At 39.7% G+C, this 16,925-nt stretch overlaps 1 protein-coding gene across 21 annotated transcripts in view; it reads right to left on the bottom strand.

The window, feature by feature from the left end:
- NRXN1 (neurexin 1) overlaps positions 1–13,469 on the bottom strand; it is a 1,116,259-nt gene extending 1,102,790 nt beyond the window's left edge. For all 21 annotated transcript variants that reach the window (XM_036873338.1, XM_036873339.1, XM_036873343.1 and 18 more), the window contains exons 1-2: positions 13,112–13,469; positions 8,688–10,345 (exon numbers count right to left, since the gene is read on the bottom strand). In XM_036873338.1, the coding sequence (XP_036729233.1) occupies positions 8,688–9,459 (772 nt within the window). In that variant the 5' untranslated portion in view covers positions 9,460–10,345; positions 13,112–13,469. The remainder of the gene's footprint in view (positions 1–8,687; positions 10,346–13,111) is intronic.
- Between the last annotated feature and the right edge of the window lie 3,456 nt (positions 13,470–16,925).

Genomic DNA, 16,925 nt, shown 5'->3' with positions numbered 1-16,925 from the left:
CTCAGCAACTCTCACGAAGGGCCTACTTAGGGAACCGGCCTAGGTCTTTACATTTGTGCTGAATCACCATGGACTTTTGATATTTTCAATAATTTTATCTCCTAGAATCTGAAATAGATGAGAATTGTGTTGCTTGCTTTTTGAAAACTAAGTATTTTCATTCAAAAGATCAAGAATTAGTTGTACTATTCTTTAGATGCAGTATACTGGGGCTTTACTTCTGGTTACATTAGAGTACAATCAACCTATTTAAGCATAATATGAATAGAAGGCCAACAAAAGAAGCAAATAAGCAAGCATTATAGAAACAAAGTGTGATGAATCCTGACAAGCTAATCCATTTCTTTACTATCATGACATTAGGAAACGGCACTAAATGTAAGGGTCTGCCACAATCCTCAATTCTGAAGGCTTTATTATAAATCGGCCATTCAAATTAGCACCAAGTTAACAACTAGTGAATACATTTTCAGCAGCCATTATCTGTCTGTTAAAACACACAGGTTTTGTCATATAATGGACAGAGTTGCCTGCTGGGGCAACAGACACACCTGGGCTCAAATTTCATCTCTGCCTTTGAGCTATGGAACTTTTGGCAAGTTAGCTTTTCTAATACATACATAGTTTTAACATTTGTAAAATGGGAATTTTATAAAACATATCAAGTACGATGGTGCAGGAATAAATGAGGTAAAACAGATAAAGTATACTGTACAATGCCTTTCACTCAGTAAACACTAAATAGTAAGTATAATAAATGTGATTCTAAACAGAATGATGTTAAATTGTATTCACATTCAAGAAGTGCTTATGGCACCGTTAAAGTAGGGGCACCTAGTGCATCTTTTGAAACAATTTGATGCCTAATATTTTGGGGGAGAAATCATATATATTTGTAGATTTAGACAGTATAGTTGGGCTAGTGATTTTTTTCCCAATATCCAATCACTCATTCAAATATTTGAGCTTTTACAACTTACTGATTACTAATTACCTAAAATACCAGCAGTTGAGTTGTTCTAATTAGAAAACATACATTGCTTGAATGTATTGGTAAGACTTTCACTCAACAGATGCAAATGTAAAATAAGAACCTATGTTTTATCTCCATTATAAAAGCACAAGAAATTGGAAACAAGTTCAAAGGTTGTAAGGTATTTAAAACAATACTCTCTCTCCTTTCTCTTAGATGTATTCATATATAAATACACTTGCTCCCTGGAATGGTCATTGGATTTATGTTACAAATATTTGACTCTTTTGCTAAGATTTGTAAATATGGATTTACATTAAGGACCCTTTTGTAAGTAATTTTTTATATGTATTCAGTGCATTAGTATTCATTGAGCAACATTCCTTTCATAATCTGAAGGATTTTTTTTTTTCAGGTAGAGCTTATATACAGTAAAGTACATAAATCTTAAGTGTGTAATACATGCATCTTTACAAATATATATGCCCATGTAACCACACCCAGATCATGCCAAAGGCTCCACTGTGTCCTCTTCTAATCAACACTACTAAAAGGTAACTTCTATTCTGACCTCTATCACCATAGATTAGTTGTGTCTGTTTCGAACTTCACATAAATAGAATCATGCAATACGTGCTCATACAGTTGCTACCTTAAGTTACTAATTTCATTTGTTTAGATTTTACACAGGAGGAACAAGGGGACCACTGCCCTCTTTATTTAGCTTGTCTATATTAATGTGTCAATAGGTACTAAGAGAACTCCACCAAATCTTACACCTACTGTTGAGTGTAAACGATCTAAAATTCACCTAAAATGACCTCAAAGTAGATTTACAGAAACAAGTTTAACATTTTCACTATTAACATTCACAAATCCTAGAGCCACTATGCTGCTGCCATTAGATATTTCTTCTAAATTTTCAAGTTTTTCTGAGAGTTTACCTGTATCAGCTACTCACAAACACTCTTTGAGGTAGGTTAGCAGGGGTTCACAATCAGGAGTAGTCTGATTAGGTGTTTCTCAATTTGCAATCTTGGAAATTGAAATTAGGACATTAGCAGCCTTACTCTACTTTTAACAGCAACTTAGAGGCAATGCCACACATGGAATTTAGTTCTTCAGACCCCATGCCACATTCTGTTTACACACATTGTGGAAACAATAACATTGTAGGAAAAGAATCTGAGAGAGCATTGTACCCATTCTCATATTCAAGTGGAAATACATGGACTCCATGCTTAAGAGAGAAAACCAAAAAGCTGTGCAATTTCTGAAGAGCTCTAAAGCAACTAACAAAAAAACCTTTTTTTTCCCAAAACTTAATTCAGACATTTTAAGACTTACTACTCAGCAAGGACCACACACACCTACCTATTCCTGCACTTCCAAGTTAATAGAAAGGGACTGAGCCATAAAATTATAGAGAAATACACAAGGAAAAAGTATAAGAGTTTTGCATAATACTGTGATGCATAATGAACTAAAATCTTTTGGAATGCAAAAATGATTTATTCTGAATTATTTCAAATATACTTGTGCAATTTTTTGAAAGTACAGTTTGCGTAACAACTTCTAATAATAGGTTTATTATCTCCATAATAAAACAAAACCTGAGTATCTTAATAAGGCCTAATTTTCAGTGTATATTTATAGGAGTTAACCCTACGAACGGTGTAGCCACCAACTGCTCACTGAGAAAGGGATATGGAATGTGGTTCCTGTTTTCAGAAACCAGTGTGGCTCAGGGTTCTAATACTCAGAATGCAGCTAAGAATAACAGAAATATTATATAGTACCTGTCCTTTTTGCAGTCAATCAGAGATTCCTTAAATAATCATTTAATTATCACATTTCATTTAATGCTATCCAAAACTGGAACATGATGTTACTAGCATATATGATTTTACACTAAAAATATTATGTTTATAACTATAAGAAATCTTTCTTGAGCTTTTTACAGCTCAAGTATATTACCTAGCTTCTCTGCAACATACATGTAAATAACTTTAACGTATCAAAAAGCCTCAAAGACAAAATATAAATAGGATAGATCCATTAGATATCTATACCTTTACATTAGGATAAATATAGTAAAAATCACTAAGTATAGGATCGGGATGGATAAAGGTATTAGTTTATATGGAAAGTGACAGTTTTTACAAATGCCTTTGTGTTAAAGGCTCACTTAATCATAATAAAAATTCTCAAGTAGAATATGATGTTTTAAATATTTTGAATCACAACCAGACATGGTTAACATTAGAGCACAGCTGTGTAAAACAGAAATAGAGGCTCAATGTGTTTACTCTTTGCTTTTCTTTATAAGCTGAAACTTTTGGAAAATGTTCCATATTTGAATTTTGCTTGACAGTAGCCCTAAAGAAAATAGTATCAGTAGAAGTAGTGGTGCTGGTGGTAGTGGTGATAATAGTAACAAAAATAGCAAGTGGATACTTAAGAATATTTACTATGTGCCAAACACTATTCTAAGAGCTTTACATGAAGTCACCTGCTTAATTTTGGTAAGAGCCCTATGAAGTAAGTACTATTATTATACCATTTTCGCAGATGACAATATTGAGGAATAAAGTTTGAGTGTGCCCACTTAAACCAGGCAGCATGGTCCCACAGTCTGCATAATCCAAATGCATCTCAGAATAGTTAAAATAACACATTCCACCTCATCTGTGGCATTTTAGAATGGTAACTCAGTTTTGATTATTAGTTTATAATCAAGATAAGCTTATTCTGATAGATCATTGTTATGCTTTAAGAGCTTCCCAGAACATTTTATCTAAATCAAAATTATGAATTTATCCATTCCACTCAAAGCTTTCTCAGCACAGGTGATCCACCTTTTCCTCAGATGGTAGGCTTCAAACAAAACTGGCAAAATCTCTGAATCATTTTTGTGTAGTACCTACCTATATGGTAACTACTTAAAATTTTTTAACCTTACGAAAATTATAAGTATCTATGTAGTATTTCCCTTTACTGTAGCAGTTAAAATACTGAAAGCCTAGAATCAATCAATCAATATATACTGTCAGAAGGAAGGCATGTTGAGCGAGGTACTTGGGGGTATAATAAAGTATGGCACTGCCAATGTGCTCCAGGAGCCTACAGATTTGATGTGTATATCTGAGAGAAACCACATGATAATCCACATAAAGGGTTCAGATAATGCATTTTACAAGTAGAACCACAGTGTTCCAAACAAGTGGCCTTAGAGTTCTATACATAACCAAACTCACAAAGATTCTAACTTCCTTAGAGAAAGAATCTTTTCCTCTATGTCCCCTGGTTCAATCTACAGTTTACAGTGTGTGCTTAACAAATGTTGCTGACTGACAGAAAATAATGCTTTCTCTTTTTCTCTAGGCCCCTATCAATCTGGTCTCTACACTGTAGTCAGTGACATTTCTGAAATGTAAATTTGATAATGATACCCTCCTCCTTACCTTCCACACTAAACTCCCTCCATTGCTTTTTCATCATTTTTACAATAAAGATTAAAATCCTTGACATGGGCTAGAAGGCCCTACATGACCTGGCCCTACTCCTCTCTCTAAGAGCTCCATACTCAAGGGCCTTCCCTCAGTTGTTTGAATGTGCTATGCCATCTCCTGCACCAGGCTTCTGACCTAATACTTCTCCTCTGCCTTTACCTGGCTAATTCCTTCTCATCTCTCAGATTTTACTTTAAATATCACCCGTAAGGAAAAATTTTTTTTGATTAGGTCTGTTCACACTATTTTAAAGTTCTCAAAGTACCATGTACCTGTCATTCAAAATACATACCATCATTTAAAGTTTTCATTTATTTATTTTTTAATTACTGTGCCTCCGCAAAGAAATGTGAGGTTTCTACCTTCCTATTAAGGTAGGAACTATTGATGAGAGTTTACTCACAATTGTATTGCCTGGGCCTATGATTCAGGCACATACAAAGCACTTAGTCAATATTTGTTGAACAAAGAAAGGAATGAATGAATAAATGAGTGAGTGAATATGGTTGTCCGTCTGGCCACATTAGTAAAGTCATAGAAAGCAGAGGCTTTATTAAATGATATCTATCACACTGTCATGTTTAGTGATATTAAGCAATCAGCCATCATAAGCCATATGTGCTTCTGGCTATTTACATAGAGGAATAAAATTGATACTCAGAGTCTAGTATGAAATTTTCATACAAGGGACCCTAAAATGCGTAAAACCTGGACCTGGAAATCGTAAAACATATAACTTAAATTCTCATTGATCAGCCTTTTATTCTCATTTTTAACTGGGTAGCCACAGAATTCACTAATTCTTTTAAGCTGCTAGGAAATTATTAGTCTCCTTAAGTAGAAACTTATTAAATAATAATGGTCCCAGGGCACTTAGATGGGTATGATTCACTGAAAAAGCTATGTACCCTATAAGCATCCATCATTCAGGAACGATGACATTCTTGTATAGTGACGTCTGAGGCTGACTCTCAGGGTTAAAACACATAAGTTAGTTCTGTTCCATCAGCCATATATATATATATATTTTTTTCTTTTGAATAATCCCTGAATCTGAAAAAATATCAAACCTAATAAACTGGAAATCTTATTCAGCAGACATGATAAATACAGGGCTTGAGAATAAGGGTGTTGGTGCTCTTACCCAGCCTCTGTCACTAACCGGATCATGACACATAACCGTCCTTGTGTTCTCTTTACATCACCACATACATAAATAAATAAAACTTGCTAGGCCTGCCTGAACAAATAGAGCAAGGATGAACTTGAGCTCATTAAATGAAAATATTCTAGAAATCCATAGATGTATAAGTTGTTTAAAGACATTCTAGAAAAAAAGAATATTCTTATTTTATTTTTAATAATTCTTACTGTATTTTGAATACAAAGGCAACTAAAATAATATTAGACTTTTCCATTAAGTTAAAAAAAAAGAAATTGTAGTTGGGACCAGATACAATTTGAATATTGTTTAATGTTTGCTGTTAATTTTTTTCCAAATTTTCTCTAATGATTATGGATTTACTTGTTTTTAAATTATTATTATTTCTTTAATGTGGCAATCAGTGCAAATACTGGCTACAGGCAGGGCTTTGTTTATACTTCATCTGAATAGAAATCATCTATTCCTAGCCATCAATACATGATTGGTGTTGGGAAAGGCATCCATTCTCAATTAATTATTTAATAGTCACTTGACACACATGAAACAGGAAAAATAAGCAAAATGGAGCCAATCCTTCTGAGGAGACCAACTCTGCCTTTATCACTCCATCTCCCATTTCTGTGATAATCAAAGGAACCCAGCCTTTTGTTTTCCTTTCATGACTAGTGGTGATCTTTGCACTCCGTTTTCATTTCAAATTTTCAAAATGAATCAATGCTCCAGAACTATCCTGATGGATTTTCTTTTCTGGGCTGAATTACTTTATGCATCAAGTACTACAGTGTTCAATTATATATCTAATTCCAAATTCTTCGTCTCATGGAAAGAGCTATCCACTTGCAAAATGCATTTCAGAGCTATCTAATTCTGCTTCTCTTCAAAATATTACTTCTGCCATGCTTTCTCCACTCTTAACTGTTCCTGATTATGCACATCCCTGGATTCCTACGTTAAAAATGCACAGAAAAATAAAAATTTTCATTTAAAACACCCTCCCACACAGAACAAGCTGTCATTGTGTCATATTTGTTTCCTAATTTAAGGAAGGAAGTTATATCTCATGTGTTCTTCGTTAAATTGCTGGCTCTGTATTTTAAAGCGGCACTGGGATACTTAGAGCAATTTGTCCCATAAAATAATGTCCATTTTTAATTCATTTCTATTTATCAGTGCAGAGGTACGCAACTTCAAATTATACTATAGCAAACCATCAAATATAGCTATCTTATTCATGGTTTACAATTAAGTCAGATTTGGTAGAGAAAAAGCATGTACTGTTTTATTTTTGGAAAACATAACTATAAAGCCTGATGCTAAATCCATGGAAATTTACTGATCAAGGTGAAGTGCAGTATAGGCCGTGGAATACACAGTCTTCTATAATTACTTAAGACAAGATACATGAAAACAAAAACCTTCGTGAAGGCAGAAAGCAATGAAATAATGTTTTACTTTTTTTCCATTAGCCCATGAAGGCTACAGAACTCTCCTAATGACCACATTTTTTTTTCTTCCTAACTCCCTTTGCTGTTTAAACAATTACAAATTTTATCAAGTCTTCATTTCTCTTAAAGTCAGGTAAGAGAGGACTGCCAAGTCCAATAAGATTTACAAGGGCTAGTTCCCCTTAGCAGTGTCAGCAAAAAAAAAAAAAAAAAAAAAAAAAAAAACAAAAACAGAAGACATTATACAATAAAATACAGCTATACATAGAGCTTTTGTCACTACAGCTTTCAAAATCAGATTTAACAATTCACCTTTTAAAAAAATCAGCCATAAATGCCATTTATCCGTGTGTTGACTGCCTTGATTTGACCCATAAGCTATCTAGTTTAAACCTTGACATCTCAGCCACAGATACATCCATATTTCTTCTTTTTCATATCACTTGGTTTTTGTTCATAGGCTTTCCTGTGTTTATACAACAATATTTCTCCTTGGTCACTGTCGTGTAGCAACATTGGAGAAACAGTAATGACTGAATTTTATGTATAAAGGGGAGAAAATAAAACTCAGAGATGTGAGGTTTTTAAATTCCACACTGTTTCAATCCCTAAGAACAACAGGAATTACAGCTTGGTCTCCACTACTCAGATAAATATCATTAGCTGAATATCCTTGGAAAATCCCTTGCAATCCTTCATCTGCATCCCCTGTTTATTAGCCTGAAGAAGCTTCCCAGTCCAGCAACATCTAAATTTCTGTACTATTTATCCTCCCAAGTCATCTGCTAATTGAGAAATATGCTATTTAATCTCTAACATTTCTAAACATGAGCTGACCTCTCTCCCATTTCAAGAAACCACAGAAATAAGATAATTTTATTAAACTGACAAATGTTGGACTTGGACATAACCAAAGAAACTAACATTAGTTCCAAGAACCCTCTTCCTTCTAATCAAGGAAATCCTCACAAGTCCTCCCCCGCCCCACCACCTTTTCCCACAACCAGGAGCAGGACGTTATCACTTTTCTTGTAAAAAGCACAGCTGTGCTTACGAATCCTGTCTCCCTTGTCCTTTACCAACGAGTAACTACGTGGGGATGTTCAACCATGCTGAATCTCTCCTGACTTCATTTTTCACCAAACGTGTGCCCAATCTTCTAGATGCTTATCTGCATCATACGGGGAAAATCGGTGTATTACAGACTTAGTGGTGGTAGAGGAAAATCACAGCGTACGTTCAGGTGCGCCCCAGCCCGATGAAGATAGGGAGCGGCTGGGCAAAGAACCAGAGCAATGAAGAGGAGAGGGCATTCTCCCTGCCACTTGTTAGGAAATAGGGTTGGTAGAACGGGCTCCCGGGAGGAACTGAACCTGGAAATGGCGGCTGCTCAACCATGACGAGGACACCAAGGGAGGGGTTGTGAGAGGTGATAAGGCAGAGACACCCGAAACAGGTCTTCACCGGGACGCTATCTGAAACACTCTCCAGAGAAGGAAGCCCCCATGCACCGGCCCGGGCCTGCCTCGCCCTGCCTCCCCGCGCCCTGCCCAGGCCGAGGCCCCCGGGGCTCAGACGTCGCCCGGCCTTACCTTGGCTGCAGTCCTTGCCGCGGAAGCCGGTTCGCGAGCAGTCGCACACCGCCTGGTCGTCCACTACGGAGCACACGCCTCCGTTGAGGCACACCCCGCCCTCGCCCTCCTCGCCAGCCTCGCACGGGCTCCCGCCGCCGCTGTTGGGCGGCTCGTCGTCCAGCTTCACCTCGCCGCTGTCCACCGGCAGGGCCTGCGAGGAGTTGACCCGCACGTCGCGAATCCACCCTTTGAAGGGCTCTCGCTCCCGCACGGAGGCCAGCGTGAGCTTGAGCGCCGCGGCGCGCAGTTCCGGGGGCAGCCCCCCGACGAAGAGGCCGCTGAACACCGTCATGTCCCGGCGCTTGGACTTGACCTCCACCCACTTGGCCTCCACCTGGTCGATGAAGAGCGTGGTGTTGCGGAACTGACGTCGGATACGCACGCTGTGCCACGCGCCGTCGTTGACCGGGGTGTCGGCCAGGAGCGTGGCGGGCTCGGCGCAGAAGATGGAGAAGCTGAGCTGCAGGCGGCCGCCGCGCGTCAGGATGAGCTCCAGGAAGTCGCAGAAGCCCTCATCGTCGAAGTAGAGCACTAGGCCCCGGGCGCTGCGCGTCTTGAGCTGGAAGCTCATCTCGCTCTCGCAGCAGGCGTTCCACTTGGGGAAGCGCGTCCACTGGCCCTCAGCGCCCGGGAACTCCAGCCCGCTGCCCAGCTCTGCCCAGCAGCCCAGGAGCAGCAGCGAGAGGCACACGAGAAAGCAGCCCCCGCGCTGGAGAAGCGCCGTCCCCATGCTCGGAGCTGGGGTGCGGCGGGGGGGTGCCGGGGCCGACAGGGTCAAAATGGTCCTGGACACCGTGATGCAGAAATAGGGATCCGGAAATAAGTCGGGTAAGGGGATGGGCAGGAGTGGGAGGGATGCACCCTCCTTTATCTAGCTCTTTTTTTCTTCTTCTTCTTCCAGCAACCCCTCCCTCTCTCCCTATAGTCCCCTCCCAACTGGAAAACGTAGACCCCAGTAGTACAGGGCAGCCACAGAACTTCCAGACCAAAGGGAGGATACACTTTGGAAGCAACGCTCTGGAAAAGGTGTCAACAGAAAGTCAAGGGAAATCACACATCCATTTATCGGTGGTGTCAACAGATGCTTCACTCTTCAAATACCATCATCTGCCAGGTACCATCAGTGGTACCAGGCAAAAGGGAAGCAGTTCGAGTCACACTTTCCAGGCAATTACAAGAAGCCAGCAATGAACCAGGGTCCTTGAATGCTTGGTAATGCCTCAAGTGTTTCTCCTCCAGATGTAGTGTCCCAAACCAGAAGGGAGAAAGGGGCCCCTTGCCTCTTTAAGGCACCACTTATCAACCCCAGAGTAGCTTCAAAGGCCTGCTTCTTCTGTCATATCATGGACTTCCAGTACCACTGTAGCCAAAGCAGAATTCCTTGCACACGGTGGCCTCACAGGCTGGGTTTTACTTCTCTTTGTCCCTCCCCAACAGTAGGGTTCAAACACAGATGCTGTGAAATAGCCAGAAGCTGTTAGATGTGGAAATCACAACAGCCCCTCTTCTTTCCTCTCCACCTCTGCAAGGCCACGCTAAGATGCCAGCATATCAATTGGTTGTGTGTCGGTGATGCATTTTGGTTTTATTTTGTCTTTTTATAAGGACCCAGAAATCTGCAGAGAATGAAAATAAAAATTAAGTTCTAAAGTCTGTAAGAGTATCATATAATCATTATTCAGCCCAGAAGCCAGGTATATAACTAGTGCTGTTAGGAAGTCAGAGTTAACCTTATTGGAAGGAGCTTATTTGTCCTGATCTACAAGTAAGAACTAATGTCTCCTAATAGTTAATATCACACTCTTACAATCAGCCATTACACCCTTGTAGTTTATTATAACTGTTAATAGGTAACCCTCCCAGGTTTGTATAGCGATTTGGTTAATGCTGTCTTTTACTATTTCTGAGAAAGTTTAATTTTTAAAATATATGAGAAGGACAGGGAAAAAAAGGCTCTGTTAGGGACTTCTGCTTGTATTGTGCACTGGTTACATGGACAATAAAAATACAACCTATTCAAATCTCAGTTAATAGCTGATTTTACAACAGGCAGAGCATATCAAAATGTTGACTGGAAGCTGCCAACGTGGATTTGTATAGCATTCCTACCATTTTATTTTTCTCAGAGAGAAGGAATATTGATAGTCTCTTGGGCATCTCTCTTAAATTTCAACCAAGTATTTTCTTCCTTTTTATTAAAGGAATAATCCGTTATAGGAGAAAACTTCCCACTGGAGCCAGATGTCTATTTTTAGTGGCATTTGTGTCTCAGCTGCCATAATATTAACTCCTCTAAAGATGGGTGAAGTATTTAATATTTTGCCTAACCGTGTAGTGATCTTAACTCCTCTTCAAGTCCTTTCTGGCTGTCAGCTCTTAGAATTTGTGTGGTTAAAACAGCAGCTGGCATGTGTGTCACCTTAGCTGCTGTGGTTCCAGGATGCTTGAATTTAAAATCATATCTTTGAATTACTCACTGTACTATTAAATCACCTCTCTTTATTCAACGCTAATCTGACAGGTTCTTGTAATGGTATAGAAATCATAAATAGTGAATTGTTTTTAAGGCTTTTTATTTTTTTACCAAAAAATTACTCTCACATTTGGACAAACAACAATCACAAATGTGTCATCTGGTCATGTCAAGAAAACACATGTATCTCCCTCACCACTTCCCACTATCTCCCCCCACCACATACACACACATGCACACACACGCACACACACGCACACACACCAATTTATTGCCTGGACACAGAAGCTCACTATCCAATTAACACTTTTTTTTTCCTACAAGCTGAAACTAGCAGTAATTTATGGCACCGCATTGTGCTGCTGCTTCTCCATGGAGGGAGCTGAGAGCATTTCTCTTCAGTACAGAGCAATCCCTACAGGTGTCAGCTGAGAGCCACCAAGCTAGGGGATCCCACTTCAAGTTCCTCCCCAGATGAAATTGATGACTGGTTCTCTCTCTTTCAGCACACACACAACACACTACACACACACACACACACACACACACACACACACACACACACACTGCCCACTAGCAAAGGGAAATAAAAATCTCGGTTGCTTATTTATTATGGCTGATACATTCCACACCATCAGCAATCACCAGCCATATCTCGTCTACTCCCGTGCCAAGCCAAAAGAAAAGTGCTCTTAAAAATCGTTCTAAGATAGCATATTATTCAGTATACTTTCATTTTTTAAGTGGACTCAGAAATCTGAAATTTTCAGTCATTGTGAAATAAATCTGGAATTTCAAGATCAAGAGTAGTGCTTTGAAACCATCCACAAGCTCGTGTGTTAGAAAACCATTTTTTTTTTGTAAGTCAGTTGGAGCCAATTATTTTATTAACTTATAGTACATAGATCACAAAACCTTTCTTTACACCTCTCTCCTGCCCTCCTCCACTGATGCATACCTAGACAATTTTTTATGGAATGTAAGAGAAGGGGAAAAACATATATATTCTTACCACAGCGGAGGTCAACTGACTTTCCCAGTTCTTAGAGGAAGCTCATTGTGTGAGAGAGAGTATCTGTATTTATATGGAGAAAAGGATTCTCTCTAGGTGCCCGGAAAACCTAGTGAGTTCACAAATTAGAGGATAAAATAAAAGGATCTGGAAAACAACCTCACTGCAGCCAAAGGAAGAAGCACTCTAATTCAGAAGCAGACTAACAGCCTCATTAATCTTTTCTTTCATTTCTAGAATCAAATTCATTCCCAAGCCACTGGAAGGATCGATACAGTATGGTCATCGGCTGCAGTTGCATTTATTTTAATATGTTTACGGTAACACACACCACACACACACGCACACCTTTCCATGCACCTTTCAATAAACCATAATAAAGAACCTGAAATCTTTGAATTTTTAGAAGTGCCTATCTTTTCCCCCTGGCTTTTGCAAAGTCCCTCAATACCAATGCACACCCAAAATTCTCCCTGGCTTTCCCGCCCAGTCTCTAAGCTCCATCTCTAATACCAGTGCAGTGTCTTAGAGCCTGGAGTCAACTGCACAAATTAAGGCTAGGCACAGCATGGAGCTGATGGGGAAGGGAAAGAAAGATGTAGCTATAGATGTATCTTATTGCTTTGGTTTCTAACTTGCCCATTTTCTTTTTTTGCTAATAAATCACTGCATTCAGTCTTTTAAGTTACTACCCCAGTTCCACTGTCTCATCTTCTTACCATCTATTTAAAAAGCTTCATGCAAAACCACCAAGATCTGTACTCCTCCACCCTCCCACCACCCATCCTTCCCTGTGCATTTGTGGCAGATCCTGGCTCAGTTACAATGGGGAAAGATATCCTTCTCGAGCTAGCCTCGCCCCATCCCCTCCCCCCAACACAAATTGGGCTTCTTTACCTGCCCGGTTATTCCCCCTTAGCTCGAGCCAGAGCTTGAGGCATGCATCGGTCAAAGCGAATTTCCTGAGGTCTGTGCATAAGGCGACTGCTGCTGCCTTTTCAGAGGCGTCAGGCTTGAGCGTCTATCTCCAGGAGTGCGGGAGGGGAGAACAGGCAAAGGAGGGGAGCAGAAGGAGGAGGAGAGGGAAAGAGCTGGGAAGGAGGAGGCGGTCGTGGAGCCCGAGAAGGCTGGGTTACGTGACGCCGGGTGCTGTCCTTCCGAAAGAGAAGGGCGGAGCTGAGCTCTCCGCAGTACCATGGAGAGCGGCGGGCCGTCCTCAGACGGGGATACTGGTGGGCTCAGCCCTGGGGCGCAGCCCCTCCCGGTCGGGATGTTGCGCAGCGAGGTGTGTTTCTGCCTTTGCTTCGTCCCCTTGCAGGGGGAGCCCGATCCTGGGGGCGGGGACCTAACGCAAGTGCCTCTAACTTGTCACCACCCACCCTCCCGCACGGGGCGGTGAAGGGGGGAGAGAGAGAGAGAGAGAGAGAGAGAGGAACCAGAGAACCACGTAGCCTACTGAGCATGCCCAGGCCCCTGCTAGACCCACGGAAAGCTGTGTGGAGATTCCACTTCTTCGGGGTTTAGTCGTGATTGGGAGAGGGTATCTGAGAGGGTTCCAGGGCCAAAAGGAAGGTGCCAAGGAGTCGGTGATGATTAAGATGACCTCTGGCTTTACTTGTGCACTTAGATCTCCTGCTTGGAACCCTTGAAAAGCTACAGCTCTTCGAGGAATGCAGGGACAGGCAAGATTCACACAGTCGCTGGCATTCCCCCAGATCCACCGTCCCTGCCCCACCCCTTACTGTGGCCCTGGGCTGAGTGATCACTTCAGATTTTCACGATCTGCCTAAGCTGTGCCGAAAAGATGTGAAAGGGACCCATCTGTGCTCTTCCCTGGCCATGGGCATCCTGAGCTGAACCAACTTCTGTAGCTATTTAACTCTTCCCTTTGTCTCCTTCCTTTTGGTAAAGCCTGGAGGAAGTGAAACTTGATGCAAGGCTCTAACCATATCACTGGGCATGCCTAGGAGACATTGCTGAGTTTGATGACAAAGGAGTTAAATCTAAGGGAGCTTGCAGAATAGGTGGTAGAGAAGTCTGAAGTGTGTGGCTAAATTATAGTTTGAGTCCTATGGACATTTAAACTCCTAACCCTATCACATTCCTAGCCTGGGTTAGTTTTAGAGCAGAAAAAGCAGACATATTTATCTCAACACCACAAACCTAATAGCTTCAGCCTCAAATGCTATAAGGTAAGACTATCTTCTGCCTCTAGGCCCTATAAAACAAAACTGTAAAAACTAGACAAATTCAGGAGTACTGAAATAAGATACATTCCAAATGCAATATTCATTTCCTGCCAAAGAAACCAGAACTCATTCCTTTTGATAAACCTATTTATACTTTCACTACTTTTGTAAAAGAGTCTAAATAACTTGGAGACAGGAACAAGTTTTATTATTTTTATTGGCTTCAGAAAGATACTGTGGTCAAGTAATTAAATGTGTGGGAACTAGAATCAGGTTGTCTGGGCTTGAATTTCATCTCTGCCATTTATCAGCTATGACCTTGGGTAAGATGCTTAACCTTACAATGCCTCAGTCACCTCATCTGTTAAATGGATATATTAGTAGCTCCCAATTCATCTGTTTGTTGTTGTGGAGATTAAATAAATGGACATAAAATATTTTAGAATTGAGTGAATACTAGCTTATTTCTATTAATTCCAAGCCCATTCTGTTCTGTTTGACCCAATGGAAGTCACTTCTCTGAAATCCAGATTCCCTGACTGTGAAGTAGGGGTACCGGTGAGTGCCAACTTATTCCACAGGATTACTTTGGGGATGTAATGAAATAATAACTATTAACATGTTTTAAAAAACAAAAATGAAATTTTAAATAATGTAAAGCTAAGTCTCAGAAAAATACCTTATCTAAGGTTAACCAGTCATTACGTGAATTTGGACCACAAGAATAATCTACCTAATTCAGGGCCTTTTTAAAAATTTTCCTACCATTTGCCAATAGGTTCTAGAGCAAATAGCATATAAGGTATGCCCACACGTGTCTATTATAGAGGTAAAGCTTACTGAAAAGTAAGTAGAAGGGACAGTGAATTTTTAAGAATTGAATCTAGAAATGTTCCATGATGCCCTTAATATCTGTGTGTACATTCATCAGTGAATCTTATGGTGATAGCAGAAATTTGTAGAGGCTCTCTTAAGAGTCAAACCCTTTTACCTGGACTCTTAAAACCCACTGATTGCCACCAGTGTATATGACCTGATTAATTATTTAGTTTCTTTAACTTTACGTTTGTGAATTTGGATCTTATCTTCAGTTGGGCTACACAACGTTTCCACTGGATCATGGTTTTCCTTGGGGTGTCTTCTGTGGTTTTCTAATTCAAAGACATGTTACAATTCTTATTCTTCATGCATAAGTTTTAAAACAAAAAGTCCTCCGTGCCCACCCCTTACTCACACACACACACACACACACACACACACACACACAAAATCTAAACTGAGGGACTAGATTATATGTTGCAGTAATCCCCTTTGCAGTTATCAGATTTAAAGTAACTACTGTATCTAGTCTAAGAAACATGGACAGATATAGATCTCTTTATTTCAGTAAATATGCAGAGGGAAAACTATCAATATGTGTTTAGAATGGAAAAAAATATCACAACATAATTTAGTGATAAAAGCTCTTTATTTTAAAGTATGACTTGCTGTGTTGTTTCTAAACATAAATTGTTTCAACTCTCTGAGCACTAGTTTCCTCATCAGTAAAATGAGGATAAGGGCACCTCACTATATAAGATCTGGTGAGGATAATGCCAATATCTAATTTTGAGTGTCGGCTCCATGTGAAACAGTGCTCCACTGCTTTACTTACATTAACTTAGTTTATCCCTCACAGCAACCCTATAAAATAGAGTCTAGGATTTCACTCATTTTACCAATGAGAAAAGTGAAGCACAGAGAGGTTAACCAAGACAGTCAAGGTCACACCTAGCAATATAAGAGCAAGGAAGGATTCAAACTCAAGACTGTGATCTTAAACACCTTGCTACACTGCCTCTCATCAAATGATCAAATATGCCTAGCACACTTCTTGGCACAATGCAGATGCTAATAAATGTTAATTCCCCTTTTAAGAGTTTCATCAAGAGGAATTCAGGAAACTAAACAGTCAACTTTGGAATGTGGTAATGTCTTTCCCTAATGACAAATACTATATGAAATATCTTAATGAAAACCGGTGAGGTGTTTTTAATATTACTATCATTATTTTTGTTTGTGGGTAAGATGTGAAATGATTCCTATTGATATGAATTTGAGGCAATTTAACACTTGTCAGAAGAATCTAGTATTTTTTTTTTTAGAAAGTGGAAACTAAGATTAATTCCTCTCCAATCGACCTTAGGGAATCTACCAATTTTAGGCTACAGTAGTGTGTGAAGAATTTTAACTCCTGCCCCTTGCTTCTACTCAGAACAAATGAGATAATTGTGAAATCAAGGTGGTTGTTTATGATTATGTCTGATTGGGAGAATTTCTGACAACCCAAATATGGAAACATAAATAATATCTCATGCCATAAACTGGTAAACATTTTGCAACAATGAAAATGGAAATGCATGATCATCATAAACAAATATATTTCCATAGGGTATTAAATATTAATGAGCATTCTAACTTGGAAACTCGCTCTACACTAAAAATAAATGAAACTAAGTGATAAGATTTTTTTGACTGAGAAA

Source organism: Balaenoptera musculus, chromosome 13 (genome assembly GCF_009873245.2).
Source record: "Balaenoptera musculus isolate JJ_BM4_2016_0621 chromosome 13, mBalMus1.pri.v3, whole genome shotgun sequence".
In the NCBI taxonomy this organism is placed as follows: domain Eukaryota; kingdom Metazoa; phylum Chordata; class Mammalia; order Artiodactyla; family Balaenopteridae; genus Balaenoptera; species Balaenoptera musculus.
The sequence above is the reverse complement of the archived record's forward strand: the minus strand, read 5'-3'. Positions and strand labels throughout refer to the sequence as shown.